Raw genomic sequence first — 14771 nt, 5'->3', positions numbered from 1 at the left:
GTATTTATGTAAATTAAGTGAAACATTTTCAGCCCAAGTGGGACAGGAAGATTTTTCAGTTTTGACTTAGGGCACTGAGTTTTTATGTGTCTCTCAGTCTTACAATAGTAGCTAAATTAGTGAGCTTTCTCTCATTCCTCACACCACTACTCTGGTTATCACTACCACTTGTTGAATGAGCACTGGGTTTAGGCTTTCCACCAGCCTCCCCAGACTTCTTTTCCTTGGAAAATTTTTGCCCAACAAGAGGTAGTCTCTTCCCCTTATGCGTAAGCTCATAAACTATCTGCTGACATCGCAGCAATCTGTACTATGGACTCATTGGAATCGTTGACATGCTTCCACATATCAATAGCCATGCAATGCTTGCATTCTTAACCTCTTTCAACAACTCATTAGTAGGATCTGCCTTCAGAGACCTTATCCATCGATCAAAAGCAACCTCTTTCCTTCTCGCAAACTCCACATGAGTTTCATCTTCATGCCATCTGATATTGCGAAACTGCTGCCTATATGTTTTCGGCACCTGTTCGTACGACTGTAGAACTGCATCTCTCATTGCTTCATAGTCAAATGCCTGTTTGAAACTCAAAGAAGAGAAAGTGGCCTGGGCCTTTCCTGTTAGCACCTATTGTACTAACAATGCCCACTCATCCTTTGGCCGCTCTTAACTTAAATTGCCACCCTCTCAAACATGAAGAAAAACAAGTCCTAGTCATTCTTTTCTAGTTTTGGCATTAATTTGACTCTACTTGCCAAATCATATCCAATCAACTACTGACTTTTATTCTGCATGGAATCTCTGGCCTGCAAATTTATCTCTTCAAATCGCATCATTTCGAACTCAAGTCTCTTCCTTTCCATCTCACAATCATGCTCTGCCGCTCTGAGCTCATCTCCCTGCTCTTCAATCTCTAACTTCTCTTTCTCCTTACCGGTACTCAATTCATCTCTCTGTGATTTACTCTCACCGTCGTTGTCTGAAAGTTCAGCAGTGAACAGGAGGGGGAGGGGGAGGAGGGGGCTAACATGAAATATATTTGTGTAAAGTGTCATCTTGGTGTCTTCTCCTTCTCTGTGTCCCTTGCTGTAAAAATTATTCATTTTGTTGTCAAATTTGATGTTTAAAGGGGCTGTACAGTACTGGTTGAGGTGGGGATTCATGTTTTGAACAGTCTTAAGTGAGATAATGAGAAACCTCTTATGAAATATGAAAGAACATGAAATTTTGAGAAGGATTCAACATTTATTTGATGAAAATTCGTTTTCAAATGGCTGAGATATCCAAGAAAGTGATAATAATAAAAGGCAACAGGCCACACCTTTTATTAGGATCTCTTTTTTTCACCTTGTTTTTGGATATCTCGGCCATTTCAAAACCGATTTTCATCAAATAAACTTTTGATACCCCTTTAGAATTGTATGCTGTTTGACATCTCATAGAGTGGTTTCTGAATATCTCGCAAAACATCAAAAGCTAAATCCTCATCTCAACCAGAACTGTACACACCCTTTAAAAACAAATATGGTTAATCGTCACACTCTTATGTTGTCTTTTTAAATAAAACTGAAGTTGAATTGTACATAAGTAGAGAGCATTAGAAGGGCTTCCTTATCATTCTTTCTCTCTTCCTATTAAATTGATCAACATGTATAACATTTTCATGAAATGTTTTCTAGTACATCTATTCAAACAGGTGTTGAGATTTAGAGTTAGCTTCGGATTGATTGTCCTATGAAGTCACAAACAATCTTCTCTTTCTATGTCTGCAGGTTATAAAACCTTGCAACACAGTATCGCGATTACAAATCCTTGCCTCTTTTTTGCGGTGCAACAAAATTTTCAGTCTCTTTGCTGTAATGCTGTCTTAATCTTGTGTAGGAGGTACAAGGCACACTGTGAAACATACTGGGAAGCTATAGTAAAATATCAATGCTGCAGACAACTGATATACCTCTCTGCTTTATGACCAATGCATCAAACTTTGTACTGTCACATGTCTTGAGAAGTGGTGCCCAGCAGGGCCCCATTTCATAAAATGTTGATAGGATAGCAACTCTTGCTGGAATGGTAAGTGTTATAGTAACAACAAGAATCAAGCTTCCTGGTTGGCTGTTGATGCGTGAACTTGAAGTTGCTATTCTAGCAAGATTTGCTATCCTAACATCTTTTATGAAACGGGGACCAGGAAATGTCACTTGACTGCAAAAATTGGACAGTGGTTGTGATGATGGCAGTGTGTTATTATCTGTGTTAGTGTTAGTGTCAGTGTGTTTGTGTGAGAGCATGTGTGTGTGTGTGTGTGCAAGCTGCAAATTTGAAGAGGAAGATTTCTTCTGCATAATGCTAAAGTTTGAGGTCATAAAATGAATGGAAAATGTGATTTTTGTGGTTTCTCTAGAACACTTTTTGGTAGAATAATTTTATTAGGTAGGTCTGAGAAACCCTTTTCACACACTTCACTTTCAACTTGAATAACTTTTGAAAGGATGATGCTACTGCATTTAAAGTTGGCAGTAGTCATGAATAGAATGTGCCAGTGCCTAATGAGTGTAGCATATTTTGGCTTAATCTGATAATCCCTTCATTGTGGTTGCTAGTGAGTTCCATTTCCTGTCTTTTGTGCTATTCATTACACGGAGCACCATTTGATGAGTTAAGTGCTTCAATAAACCCTGAACTTCAAAGTCCCATTTCTCGCTATAAGATTTTTTTTCAGAAGTTGTGCTTTCCTTCCATTATTTGTATGAGTTAGGAAAGTCAATTTATATATCATTTTAAAGCTTAAAGTCAGCTCCTTCATAATCTGCCTTGACTAAAAATCCATATCGTTTTGTTGGTTTTGTGATGCAAGTGAAGGAGCAGTGTACATGTTGGGTGCTGTTTGCTACTTTGGTAGCTGCACCCCTTGACAAGGCTTTGCGAGACTGAGTATTTTTAATGAGAAATGACTGGTCTGAAAAGACTATGCTGCATGCAGCCCTATACACGCCATTAACACCCCAAAAAAACAACAACAACAACAACAACAACCAAAAAACAAAACAAAACAAAGCAACACTTATACCAAGCAGATAATATATATAATGTTCTTCCCCCTCCAATCATTCTTTTATAACAAGCTTCACCTAAAGGCCTTTTGGTTGTCATGACAACCATCGTGACCGTGACCATGATCCCCATTCGATGTCCCTCTCCCTCTCAATTTGTCTTTCTCATCTTTTGTTCAATGTTTGGCAGCACTGCCCAGGGCCTGTGATCTAAATGAATTACTCTAATTCCATTTTTAAAGATATAATTTGAAATGTCTATTGCAATCAAAGCTGTTAAAAAGCAAAGAAAATAGCACAATTTGGGATTTTTTTTTTTTTTTTTAACATAACATCTTCAAGAATATTTTTATGTTACAAGTGAGGTATATATCTGAAAAGGTTTTGTCTTGCCATCTGATTGTAGACTAATAGTATATCGGTACTTTCAAATGTTTAAAAAGTGGCGCTTAAAGGATGATATAATTTTGGTAGAGATGGGGATTCAGGTTTTAATTTTCTGCGAGATAATTAGAAACCAGTTATATGAAATATGAAAGAGCATACAATTCTAAAAGAAATTTAAAGTTTATTTGATGAAAATCGATTTAGAAATGGCTGCGATATAAAAGAAAAAATAACCAGAATAAAACAAAATGGTCCTAATAAAAGGTGGGACCCACCTTGTATTAGGATCTCTTTGCTTTCTGGATGTCTCAGCCATTTTCAAGACCGATTTTCATCAAATAAACTTTGAATTCCTCTTAGCTGTAATTATTATGCTCTTCAATAATAATATGAAAAGTTTCTAATTGTCTTGTAAAATGTTAAAACCTGAATCGGCCTCATCTCGTCCAAAACTATACTGTCCATTTAATCTGCTTTGCGATCAAATCCCTCATCTATAGGCATACTATCTTCATCCTGATGAGATATATAGCAGTCATGACACCAGCTGTTTGTTTAGATTCATGCTTTTGTATTGTATGAGATATCCCCTTTTTATCTCGTCAATTAATGGTGTTAAGTCTGCTCATTTTTTTTTCATCCTCCAGCTCCAGGGATCAAATAGTATCAAACAGTGGCGGATCCAGAGGGGCCTCACCAGGCGTGCGCCCCTCTTTATTTTTTTTTTTGTTAAAAAGAAATAAAGAGAAAAAATGCGGGCACAATAAGCTCCCCCTTTTAATTTTGTATAGGCACCTCCCCTTTGCAGAATCCCTGTCATAGATCAATCAAACTGAAAAGCAACAAATCAAAACGAAACAAAACTATAAGTGTCAAATTCACTATACAATAATTATATTCACGCATAAGCATGCTTAAGGATTTTGTCTCATTTGGATGGAGTTTTAAACTGTGTACCATGATATCAATTTGGTTATTCTTTTTTTATTAGGCCTATCATTTTTGGGAGGGGGGATCGGAGGGGGTAGGCTCACAGTAACTCGTGCAGTCCTCCACATCTATTACACAGGAGTGAGTTTGAATCTAAATTGCATTAAATGTATCTGTGATTGATACAGAAAGTAATTTTGCTCGAACTTTTTGATACTAGTACATGCTAGAAGAATGTCTTTTTTTTTTTCTTTATAGCTTTATCAATCATAATGGATAGTGTTTCAACAGACATGACTGATGCGTGACGTAGAGGGCGCGAATTACGACATAAATTTGATTAATTTGGCGTCTCTCCACACGATACGAGCCCCGTTGTGAAAAGTGAGTTTTTATCACATCAATACGCTCTTTTGAATGCTTTTCATGTTAGAATCATGCATTTTGCAAGCAAATATCGTTTATATGTATATTACTATACATAACTGTAGGTATTTATGTGTCGTATTTTGGCGCTGTACGCCATTTATTCGTAAAGAGGAAGTTCGACGATGCACGTACAACTAACATGCAGAGTACAGTGTAGTACTGCGGGAGTGTTGTGCGGGTGGGTTGTGCAAATGCAAATGGTGCACACGCGTAGAATGCGTACGGAGGGAAGAATTAGAAATTTAGAATGGCGGCGCTTTGTCGCGGTTTTGTGTTTTATGGGTTTGGTTGGGGTATTTTAAATTTAGTCAGGGCGGGTAAATTGGTCTCTCTGAACTAAGTAGAGTCAAAGGAAGGTAACCAGAAAATAATGCCAAGTTGTAGAATCTCGATTCCAGACCAAGAATGCTAGACAAAAAAATAGACTAGACTAAAGTCAACACTACAGAAGACATTTTGGATTGTAGACATCTAACGTTAGAAGTGTCTAGATACAGATCTAACCAGTTAGCTAGATTAACACAGTTGGGCTTTGAATACTAGTGAATAGGCCCTAGACTCTATGGCCCGAATTCACGAAGGTGGTACAAATGAAACCATGGTTTAAACCATGGACAAAAACCATGGAGTGCCAAGTGTCGCATGGAATATTTCATTACGAATGCAGTCATTTCGTCGATGAAATGATTATTTTGTAACGAAATGACAACATTTTGTAACTCAATAAACATTTCGTCCACAACATGATAATTATCGATTGTACGTTAACGAAACGGTAATTTTGTCGACGAAATGACCAATTTCGTAACGAAATATTCCTTGCGACACTAGGCTCTCCATGGTTTTTGTCCATGGTTTAAACCATGCATTGCATGGTTTCATTTGTACCACCTTTGTGAATTCGGGCCTATAGGCCTAACGTTAGTAAATTTATTAAGATTTACTAACTTGTTAGGCCTAAAGAGTAAGGCCAAGGGTGTGTACAGTTCTGGTTGAGGTGAGGATTTAGCTTTTAAAGTTTTGCGAGATATTCAGAAACTATTCTGAGCTGAGATGTCAAGTAACTCAAAGAGCATGCAAAGGGGTAAATTTATAAAAGTTTATTTGATGAAAATCGGTTTGGAAATGGCTGAGATATCCAAAAACAAGGTGAAACAAAGAGTTCCTAAATAAGCGTGGCCTGCAAAAACGCAAAAGAAAAACAAAATGTCCGTACGTGCCGATACAGTGTCCCAATGTACAAGGGTTGAATGCAAGTGCCGAGGCCCCAGTATTCAGTCACCAACGGTCGCCGCAACTTCCCCGATGCAATTTTGCGCCAACAAGGTAGCCGCGCGTTTTTCAGCTGCCTTGAACACGCATTGACTTTGAACGCGCACATCGCGTGACCGAATACTGGAGCCGATGACCGTATACTGGGGAATTTTCAAGGTGAAATATTTCGCGATTTTGTGCGATTCTGTGAGATATTTAACGAAATGAAAGTTGAGATTAAAGAAATTTGATATATTTCACACATTGCTGTAGATATGATACATGTATTATTTTAGTTTGAAAAATATTGCAAAAAAGCTTAATTGACCGAATACTGGGGATGTTACCCTACATAATATGATTGATTTCTTTAAAAAAACCCAACTTAGTACTTCAAAATTATTTTTATGCGTGCTATCTGTCTGTTGTCATACTGTTAGGGCAGATACATGTACAAATGTAAGTCGTGGTGCATGCTGATGGCAAACTCTGATCAGCCCGGCTCGTTGCATTGAGCATTGAACTGTTGCAAAGTTATAGGCTCTACTACTAGTGTACTAGTCATTTAAATTTATAAGTTATACTACACTGTAGTGTAAACTTACTGTGCAGTGCACGCAAGTGTAGGCTAAATAAACTGAGTGGTCTATTTTTGCTGGTGTTGTATTATTAGTCCAGGAAATCCGCTCATATGAGGGCCAAGGGGGGCCCTTGCTCATCATACATTCATAGCATAAAGCTATTCGCATGAGGCCAGGCCTCGATCCTTTCACTTCTCATCCGTCTGATCTCACATCTGACATATAGATCTAATTTGCCGCAAGTTCGCACTGTGATTTTTTGTTCTACAAGTAGACTACATACATGTGTCCACTCTCCATGATGAAAAGAAGAAAAAAATAATGTCTGTTTCTTTTGACGGAACAACAAAAAAAAAGAGAGTTTTAATCAACCAATGCAGTGACCCACGATACATCTTGTTCCCCCATCGATCCCCCTTTTTGTTTCGGACAGTGTGTAAATTTTAAGTTCAGACCAGTGAAAATGGAAAAACTCAGATCTATCTTCTGGACGGTCCAGAAGGGACTTGTCGGACCAGTAGAAAAAATGGGTTAGTGTGCAGCCCGCGATTGTGAATAGTGTAAAAGGAGCAGTGTCCGCCTGCATTTTAATTTTGTGAATTTCGTGAGAGCCAAGATTAGCGAAATTAAAATGCACATAAAAGTTCTTGTCTACACTGTTTTTGAATGTTAGAGGCAACTCACAAAAATTTCATTCCGTGAAAAAGGCCGGCTGTTGGCTCCAGGTCATGAAAATTTCATGCCGCGAAAATATTGTGTTTTACAGTGTGCCTAGATCTCTATTTGTCTTGTTGCAATTGCAAATAAAATGAAAACTAATACACCAGTGCGACTGAGACTTGCTGATAGTACCGGTACTCGCTACTTCTTTATACAGTAGACTCCCATTATAACGGGACCGGCAGTTTCTTACAATATATCGAAATTTCGTTATAACCGAACCAACAAACAATAAAAATACATATAGTGGATAATGTTGCGCCTGAATATTTCCTTTATTTTAACCAGAATTTTGTTATAACCGTGTTTTGTCATTTGACGGGAGTGCACTGTAATATACATAAATGTACCAACAGCATCAAATCCAGTTACCCGGGACATGCTCATACAGTGTACTTGTATTTTTTTTTTCTCACCCCTCTCTTTTTTTTCTTCTTGCAACTGGGCTAACACTCCTTTTTTTTTCCCTTTTTTTTTGGTGATGTTGGTAATTGAGTATTGTAATACCAATTACTATGCTTTCATTCTAACTTTTTTCTCTTTTCTTTCCCCCATTTTCTTTTTTTCTCTCTCCCCATAGAGAAAATGGAAAGTGATGAAGAGTATGAGCGTCGCCCCCGGAGGCGCGATAAATTCCGCGGAGAGAGGAGGGATTATAATGACCGGAGGGAGAGGGAAGAAAGAAGGAGGGATGAGTGGCAAGATCGGTAATTATTGCTTCCCATTTATACTCTTGTTTTCTGCCATTTTCAACAGATCACTCTGTACCAAAGACAACATACGTGTACTGTACTGACCCAGTGTTTTGAAGCTTATTCTGTATTGACTCTTCCTCTATGTATTATACTGCAATTTAGACACTGAAAATAGAATTATTTGAAATTCAGTTCAGTCTTGCAGAAGCATGTATGTAAAACAACCAATGATGTTAGTATGTATGTCTTTCGTACTATGCAAACTGTGCATAGATATGAATACATCTTGAAAAACAGGATTCCCACCTACTATGTTATTTACAAAGAAACAATCTAGTTTGGCCATGATATTGTTTGATGATATTGCAAATGAATATGTAAGAATGCAAAGAGTCAGCATTTCCCAAGGCTACAGTGTATAATACCGCGACATTGTAATACACATATGGAGCCATGCCCTAATCTTTCTCTTCTCTCCCGTAGGCGCGCACAAGTGGGTAGGATGTCTCCTACTCAAATGAGGAACAGGAAGTGAGTAAACAAAGAAAGAGCAACAACAACCACTAAAGAATATTGTTTCTTAATTGATTCAGAATTCTCCTTTTACCGTCCGTTTGGACAAGACTGCTTTTTAAACAAACACTCAGATATCAAAAAACATGAATCTGAGGTGGAAAAGTACAAATGTGTGAATAGTCAAATGTCTACCCAATTACAGTACACTGTGAATGCCACCTGAAAGTAGTCAATAATTCCTGAGTATTCTGCATATTAGAGTACAGCCATTGTTCTCCCAGTGAAATATTGCATGTCAAATCTGTTAAACTAGTCTAGATCTGGGACTCTTTTTATGCTCTCTTTCTTGGAGCTGCTAAAGCTTTACGTGTCAAGTCAAGTGATGGCATGATCCCAAGAACCAGATGGTGCAAAAGAATCGAGACCTATTGCTCTCAACTGACAACAGAGGTTAAAACTTCATGCACTTGTAATGAATGCTTATGCTCCCTCAAATTTATGAGAGAAAGTCATTATTAAATTGAGAGCGATCGCTCTGGACTGTTTTTCTCCGGATCTCAGGATTGCACCGTCACTCAGTTCGACTGGCACAGATTTAGTAGCTTGAGTAAAGATACCATAAAAAAAATGTCCAGAATCTAGACATGATGCCATACAAATAATGTACCCAAGCATTTGCTTGTACATGCAATTGCACATATGATGCAATATTTTGATAATGGTGCATCAGTAATTCCTACTTACTTTCTGTCTTCCCTCTCTCTATCTGACATCAGTTTAAGTCGGTGAAATATACTCTTATAGTTTGTACCACTTCAGCAGTTAGTTAGTCCTGATATTTGTGAGAATTGTCCTGTCTACCCTTTTGCAGTCGCACGTTTCGCAATGATTGGACCAGAAGAGACTTCCCCGACTACGACAGAGGGCGCCAGGATCGGTACAGCCCGCCATCCCGTCGCAACGACATTAGCCCACCAGCCAAGAGACAGCGACGTGACTGGTATGTATTTCCATAATCTTTACAGACAATGTCGTATGCAGGAATTTTGTACAAATTCATGAAATTCTTCCGTCGAGATTTTTTATTTACGTCGATGTAGGGCAATTTGTCAATCAGTTGCAAGGAATTTTGTAGTTAATAGCTTTGGAAGGAGATCAGTACGTTGAATGGATATTCAGTACCAAGTACACACGATGTATTTGGATCATGATCAATTGTGGATACATATTAGACTGCTTAAAGGTTTCATACTATTGGACTTTTGTCCTTTGTGTATTTCTGCCCTGGTTTTGGATTGCCAGCCCATAAACTTTTGCAGTGTGCACAAGTAGATTGGTTTCTCAGTGTACCAGCATATCGTACAGTATGTGCTCAGCATTTCCCCCCCCCCCCCCCCCCCCGTCCCCCCCCCCAAAAAAAAAAAAAAAAAAAAAAAAAAAAATGTACCCAAGTCTGTGAAATATACGGGTACCAGGTATTTGGGTAATCAGTTTTGGATCTGCAGTAAGACCTTTTAAAGGAGACCTCCGTATGATTTTCAGATTTTTACATTTGAACAACTGTAAATTAGTTATATACTGAGGACAGAGTTTCAGAATTTGTGATAATTAGGATGAAGAATAAGACCCTCTTTACAGTGCGAGGCCGAGCCGCGGCTGAGCCCGCCTTCATTTCAGTGTAAACGTGCAAAAGACCAAATGCGGGGCCAAAATTGGCTGCGCATTTGGCCATGTTCTGGAGGTGGTCTCGTTGAGCCCGGCCTTTTCTCAGTGTAAACGCAAACTGGGCCAAATGCGCGGCCAATTTTAGTCTGGCTTCCAAACCCTCTGCCCGTTCTATTTCACTATTCAGGATGTTAACTCCCTCAACGTCGAAAATGCCCTAAGGTGGTTTTGTCCTGCAAAGGATTTTTCCTTCGGCAAAGGCATTTGCCCGAACGGCGACTTTGTCGCCACGGAATCCAGTTGGCAAAGGGTCTGAAAACCAGACTATACCAAATTGCGTTTGTTTACAAGTAGAGCGCCACTATGACAAAATATTGAAAGGTTTGAATTAAAAGCGCGTCCGAGCCCAGCAGTGTAAATGGACAAAATTGCAGGGCTCGGCCCCGCAATTGAGGCTGGGCTCGGCCGCGGCTCCGCCCAGCCCTGCACTGTAAACGGGGTCTAAGAATATTTTTAAAATTTAGAACAAATTGCAATGAACAAGGATGATGACATGGCAGAGTCACCATAACAATGCATGAGTTGGAGCTCAAGGAAGCAGAACAAAAGAAGAAGGCATGCATAGATTATACACAGGTGAACTTGCAAGCAAGCGGTATTGTAATGGAATTAACTGCTACATTTCTGAAATATATGAACCTCCTATGTCATCATCCTTGTTCAGTGTGATTTGTTAAGGTTTTTCAAAGTATTGTTTCTCTGCTCAAGAACTACAATAAATTCCACAAATCTGTACATGGAGTTGTCGATTTACGTACTACATGATGTGAAATTATGAAAATTGTCTGGAATGTCCCTTTAAAGGTTTCAGACTGTTTGACTCTGTAATATCCTCTGTGTATTTCTGCACTGGCTTTGGATTGCCAGCCCGTAAACTTTTGCAGCCAACACAAATTGATTGATTTTTCAGTGTACCAGCATATCGTACTGAATGTGTACAGTGTGTCCCAAAAAACACTACAATCGGATTTCCGCATTAATTGATAAATGTCAGTATGATTAAACTGCCTGAATGCTATTTCAGAGTCTGATAATATAACATCTTACCTATATCTTGCAGAAAACCCCGAAATGTGGATCGTTGTAAAGCATGTCTTGGGTCTGATTCTCCCAAGTTTAGCACTTGGATGCTCATGGAACTGCATATCAATTTGTGAACACAACGGACGGAACTTGGAGGGAAGGGATTCCTGACATGCTCTACAAAGATCCTCATTTCTCTTTGACCACTGAAGCAAATCAGATGGGGTTTTCTGTAGGATGTAGGTAATAAGTTATAGTTTCATACCCTGAAATTGTGTGTTGATTGATTCACAATTTGTAAAGTTATTGTTGCAGAGGGTCCCGTTGTAATTTTTTTTGGAGGGGGACGTACGGTACAGGTCGTGTATGTAGCAAATGTTCTGAACGTTTTTTTCCCCCCAATGACACACTCTCTTGTTCGTCCAGGGACAACAGCGGCTACGGCTATGATGGTGGCCACGGTAACCAAGGTTACGGAGGATATCGCAGTGGCTGGGGAGGAGGCGGTGGAGGGGGCGGTGGTGGCGGCGGCAGCGGAGGCGGCATGATGAGAAGCGGCCAGAGAGGGCAGTATCAAGGGCAAGGTCATGGGTCAGTTACACTCAATCTATTCATACTTCAGCTTAGACAGAACAAGTGGTGACCTCAGGGCTCACTTTCATCATCATCATCATCATCGTCATCTTCATTATTCTCCTTTTTCTCCCATGAATGATGATAAAAATATCAAAATGTAAAACAGTGATAAACAAATAGATGCAAACAGAGATATTTTGGTGCATGACTGTATTTGAAATCATAACATATCATTATTGACAAGCTGGCCTGATGCCGTTTTTTCTTTCTCACAGCAATGTATCACTTTACAGTTTACAACACTCGACCTTCAGTTGAAAAGTAATGAGAATAATGTGAAACTATGCCTGCATGATAAAAATGTATCAAATGCTTGCCTTAAAGTTTGGGCCAACTTTTCTCTACATTATCAGATTGCTTCTGTCATAAGTGTTAGAGGCAGAGCCTTTCAGAAAGTTCAACTAGCTTGCATGTTAAATGAGATTTGTTTTCCAGTATTACATTGTTTTGATGTCAGTGGGTTGCTGTATAATTTCTTTACATTATAACCAAAAATATGACAGTGCAACAAATGCAGAATTCATTATGAGAGGGAAGTGCATACAAATGTGCTGTGAGGAAAAAGTGGTGATTGATATGTCAAGCTGTATGATTGCTCCAGTGTACTGGTAGAAGTGATGCATTCCAGCCCTGATATGATGACTGGCTAGTGTGTAGCCAGGGAGGTGCTAGAGAAGGAGAGACAACTACTGCTCTCGTTTGAAGTCATGCGCGGCGCCGCCGAGAAGGTATGCGTTCAACTACAGGTGTTACCCATGTGCTTTGACAAAAGAGAGCAGCGATAATCGGGACTAGTGCTCTCACATCTAGAAATACTTGCCCCTACTGCAATTCGCTCTCTCTTTCAATGTGATGGCAACAATAAATTTGTGTAACTTGAATTGGAGCAGCGAACCAAAATGCAGTGTAAAACTAACAATTTTAACAGCAAATAGTTTAAAAGCACGCTGGAATACGCTTTAGCGGAGTACTGTATTTGAAAGGTCAACATATCCCAGATTAAAAGATAAAAAAACTAACATGCACAAATATGCGCATTATAGAAAAATATTAGGTTTTTAAGAGGGCCTAATTTTCATTTCATTTTGATTTGCGCATTACGAAGAAACTAGAAATACATGTTTATAATAGTGAATTCTTTCCTAAACTATTCTAAATCAATTCGAGTATTTCATTTAAAATTTTACAGTGAAATAAAACTTGTAATTCAATGAAAGGTAAAATGTGTTCTTCGTCTCCGAACTTCGTCTTGCAAACCAGAGCGGTGCCGAGCATGACTTCAAAGCGTAATGGAATGCTAGACATCCCATTGTAACGCCTTGAACCCAAACATGTGTTTGCATGAATTACGAAGAGTTGCCACTCCATCTCTGTAACACCTCCCTGGTGTAGCATCACATGCAGTAAACCACACTCTTAACCTCTGACTCCCTGACCTCCCTCCCCACCCCAGCAGGCATGGTATGGACAACGAGCAAGGGGGTCGTGGGGAGAGCGGCTCTGCCAGCGGCCAGATGCTCAGCTTCAAGCAGTTCCTGGCCTCGCAGGAGGACTCCATCGATGACCAGGAGGCCGTCAAGAAGTACAACGAGTACAAGCTGGAGTTCCACAAGGCCCAGCTCAGCGAGTTCTTCCTGGCCCACAAAGATGAGGAATGGTGAGTAATACACTGTAGTCCCACATATCAATTTATGTGTAAGGTTTTATCTCCTTTGATGAAAAGTCACGGCAGTTCAGTCAGTGGCAGATTAAAGGGGGGGGGGGGGGGACAGGGAGGTGAAGAATATTTTACATGCATTGTGTGTGAAAGTCCTATCGACTTGTCCTACTCAAGGATTTAGGGCAAGGTGGGAAAGATATAAAATTGATGCCAGAAAGGTTTTGATGACAGCAAAACCAGGAGGAACCACTGTGCATGAAAGATGACAAGAAAAATATGTTGGGCACAAGGATTATCATATAACAGATGGTTGGATGGGCTACACCCAATGAACTTCATGATAGATTTGCCATAAAAAAATGCTTTGCATTTTGATGGCTGTTTGGTATATCAGAGTGATGAATTATGACATTATTTCTATAGCTGTGTTTTTAAACTTTTCTGTACAATTCCCTGTTTATGTTACTTCATTTGATTCATTTGTTATATGTCTCTGCTATGTACTTGAAACGGGAAAAAAGGAACTACCAAATATGTTGGCATTTTACAAGACCTTCTACCTTGTATTCAGTAATTTGAGATTAGTGATTTTGTTTTTCTTCGGAACATCAAATCTGATGTGGGATGTAGCAAGAGCAAATACTGTAAATGTGTTCGATATTATCACATGCATTTTTATGTCAGAAAAGTTATCAATATCAATTGATGAGGTTTTATAAACAGATTTTAAGAAAAATGAACAAATCACTTGATTCCCATGAACTTTGGATATACACAAAAATTATATTTTTTAAAAAGTAAAATACGGAAAAGACCTTTTCACCAGTCAGTATAAAGCTTGCACTGAATTCTCTTTTATGCCATTATGTTTAACCCTTCCATTTTCACAGCGAAGTGTTGATGAAGCGTTACTACAGCTGGAACCGCTTTAGAAATGCTCCATGTACGACCCTCATCTTTATGATTTCTATGTGTCGTTGTAAGCTCCCACTGTGAAACAATGCAGTGGTTGTAAGGTCGTGTCATATCTCGCGTACTACCCCCTAGCACAGAATCGCGATACACCTCCGAGAATTTGCCATTGTTTATGTTCTCCCGCTCTCACACAAAAAATGCCGACGACGATCTATTCATATCATGCTCAACTCGCGACTCCGAAGCGAA

The 14771-nt window shown here is 39.2% G+C and overlaps 1 protein-coding gene across 3 annotated transcripts in view; it reads left to right on the top strand.

The window, feature by feature from the left end:
- The first annotated feature begins 4714 nt into the window (after positions 1–4714).
- Positions 4715–14771, top strand: part of LOC140240098 (serrate RNA effector molecule homolog) — a 32779-nt gene continuing 22722 nt past the window's right edge. For 2 of the 3 annotated variants that reach the window (XM_072319906.1, XM_072319907.1), the window contains exons 1-4: positions 8536–8578; positions 9435–9563; positions 11738–11902; positions 13401–13604. In XM_072319906.1, the coding sequence (XP_072176007.1) occupies positions 8550–8578; positions 9435–9563; positions 11738–11902; positions 13401–13604 (527 nt within the window). In that variant the 5' untranslated portion in view covers positions 8536–8549. Of the gene's footprint in view, positions 4753–7932; positions 8060–8530; positions 8579–9434; positions 9564–11737; positions 11903–13400; positions 13605–14771 lie in introns of those variants that run through there. The other variant, XM_072319909.1, reaches the window with a different exon arrangement.

The sequence above is a fragment of the Diadema setosum genome, chromosome 16 (genome assembly GCF_964275005.1).
Source record: "Diadema setosum chromosome 16, eeDiaSeto1, whole genome shotgun sequence".
NCBI classification, from domain to species: Eukaryota; Metazoa; Echinodermata; class Echinoidea; order Diadematoida; family Diadematidae; genus Diadema; species Diadema setosum.
The sequence above is the reverse complement of the archived record's forward strand: the minus strand, read 5'-3'. Positions and strand labels throughout refer to the sequence as shown.